Consider the following 2,128-nt stretch of genomic DNA (forward strand, 5'->3'; position numbering starts at 1 on the left):
TACTGCAGCTAAATGTATTTTTCTTGACTCTTTAGAGCACAATGGGATAAGATAGAGAGGCTCTGTTATGTTTAAAGTCATTTTGAGGAATATTTATGCTCTCCATAGCCTGGTCTATACAGAAGAGAACATAACAATGATAATGATACAGCTTTTCTGTATCCACCTTCCCTGTTAGAAGCTGCTGCGTACAATTACTGTTATTTTTCCAAGTATTATGTATTGTTACATGAAAACTGAGACGAGAGAGAGAATAAGAGTCCTGTCACTGCTGTGTCATCTCCACCCACCCTCTCAATCTCATATTCGCTTTCTTTCTTTCTGACTGTTCACTCTCTTGCTCTCTCTTACACATACATATTAACTCTGTACTGTTTACCTTTTCTTCATTTGGATCATGGTTCATACATTGAGGACAAGATGACCAATATCACTTCTGCCCACTGTGAGGGTCATGTGGGTACAAAGGTGCTGGTGGCCACTGTTTACTCCTTGTTTTCTGTATCGGGCACTTTGGCCAATGTCCTGGTCATTTATCTGGTCTGCTCTTTCAAGAAACTTAAAACAACTAGTAATGCCTTCATTGTCAATGGCTGTGTCTCCGATCTTCTAGTCTGTGCTTTCTGGATGCCACAAGAAATCATCTTGCTTTCAACAGGTCGAGTTGAGAATCACGCATACAGAGTCTTCATGGAGGGTGTATTTTTCCTTTGGATGACAGTCTCTCTGCTCTCTCATGCTCTCATTGCCCTGAATCGTTTTGTGATGATCACCAAACTGCCTACTGTTTACCACACAGTCTATCAGAAGCGCAATACAGAGTGGATGATCGCTATGGCATGGGTGCTGCCACTTGCTTTTCTTCTCCCTTGGTTGTTTGGTCAGAGGCCACGTGAGATTTCTCTTTCATGTCCACAGCTACGACTTTATGTATTTTTGGGGCAAGAAGTCCCCTTATCCAGTAACTACACAGCTATTCTTTCTGCTGTCACTGTGCTGAGCCAGACAGCCATTGTCCTCCACTGTTATTTTCGTATCTTTAGAAAAGTTCAAATCAGTTTGAAGAGGGTAAGTGTCCTTAATTTCCAGGTGGTGCACAACCTACCTTGCTCCTGCCCTCGTAAGGACAAACGTTTGGGTCTGTATGTACTGATTGTATGTTGCGTGTTTGCACTGACCACAGAGCCTTTTGCTTGGTCAGTCCTGTATGGCCTGTTCCAGCCTCTGCCCAGAACTTTGTTAACAGCTAGCTGGCTTCTGTTCTGCTTTCTTTTTGTGCTCAATCCTTTCATTTACACCTGGAAGAATGAAGAGTTCAGAAGATCCTTCAGAGCTATTGTAGGGGGTGAATTATGGAAAAACACAGCCATTGCTACTGATCCAGCTGTTCAGACCATTTCCCAAAATGAACCATAAGTGAAATTCAAGCAACAGTTGGTTCTCTTTTCCTCCACATCTAAGAGCCACTAGACAGTGTCTCGAGAGAGCCTTTCACTCGGCAATCGAAGCAGATTCTTGACTCTGTGTTATGCTCAGACTCCTCACTTTTGTATTGATGGTTTCCATGGAAACCTTCTAGATTCAGCACCCTCATCTCCACAGGCTAGAAAAACGAGACCATTGCTGTGATCTGTAAATGATGCGACAAACGTGTGTACATGCCCACAGATATGTACGTTTCATTCATTGATTTTAGGACACAGAAGTGACTGGAGTCATAATATTTTTTTAAATAAATGTACATGTCTACTGAATGGTGAGCGCTTTTATTTTATCAAACCCAACAACTGTTCCTTAGATCTGGTATTTACCCATGACCCTTGAATTTAAGAATAAACTTCGAATGGAGAGCTTTATAAAATTTGTTCTATGGTCCCTGACACTGGGCTAGATATTTCTTCAGATTTCATATACCCAGCATAGGTTTATACAGTATTCTAAATAGGTTTATATTCATACCAGCACAGGAGCAAACATGCCCTTTGTCTGAATGTGAATGTTTTTGTGGGTTGTGACATAGCGGTTTTATTTCATAATGATTTACAATATATATACCTTTGCATACCTCCCAACTGTCCCGTTTTTCGCGGGACAGTCCCAATTTTGACAGCTCAACCCGCAGTCCCAG

At 41.6% G+C, this 2,128-nt stretch overlaps 1 protein-coding gene across 1 annotated transcript; it reads left to right on the top strand.

Moving 5' to 3' along the window:
• The first annotated feature begins 305 nt into the window (after positions 1–305).
• On the top strand, positions 306–1,783 carry gpr88.S (G protein-coupled receptor 88 S homeolog). Its single transcript, XM_018261080.2, has one exon. It carries the CDS (start codon positions 421–423, stop codon positions 1,414–1,416), a length of 996 nt encoding a protein of 331 aa, XP_018116569.1. The 5' UTR covers positions 306–420; the 3' UTR covers positions 1,417–1,783.
• Positions 1,784–2,128: the final 345 nt, after the last annotated feature.

The sequence above is a fragment of the Xenopus laevis genome, chromosome 4S (genome assembly GCF_017654675.1).
Source record: "Xenopus laevis strain J_2021 chromosome 4S, Xenopus_laevis_v10.1, whole genome shotgun sequence".
Lineage (NCBI taxonomy): Eukaryota > Metazoa > Chordata > Amphibia > Anura > Pipidae > Xenopus > Xenopus laevis.

Coding starts and splice junctions, on each gene's coding strand:
- gpr88.S (XM_018261080.2), top strand. CDS start 421: ATGACCAATATCACTTCTGCCCACTGTGAGGGTCATGTGGGTACAAAG.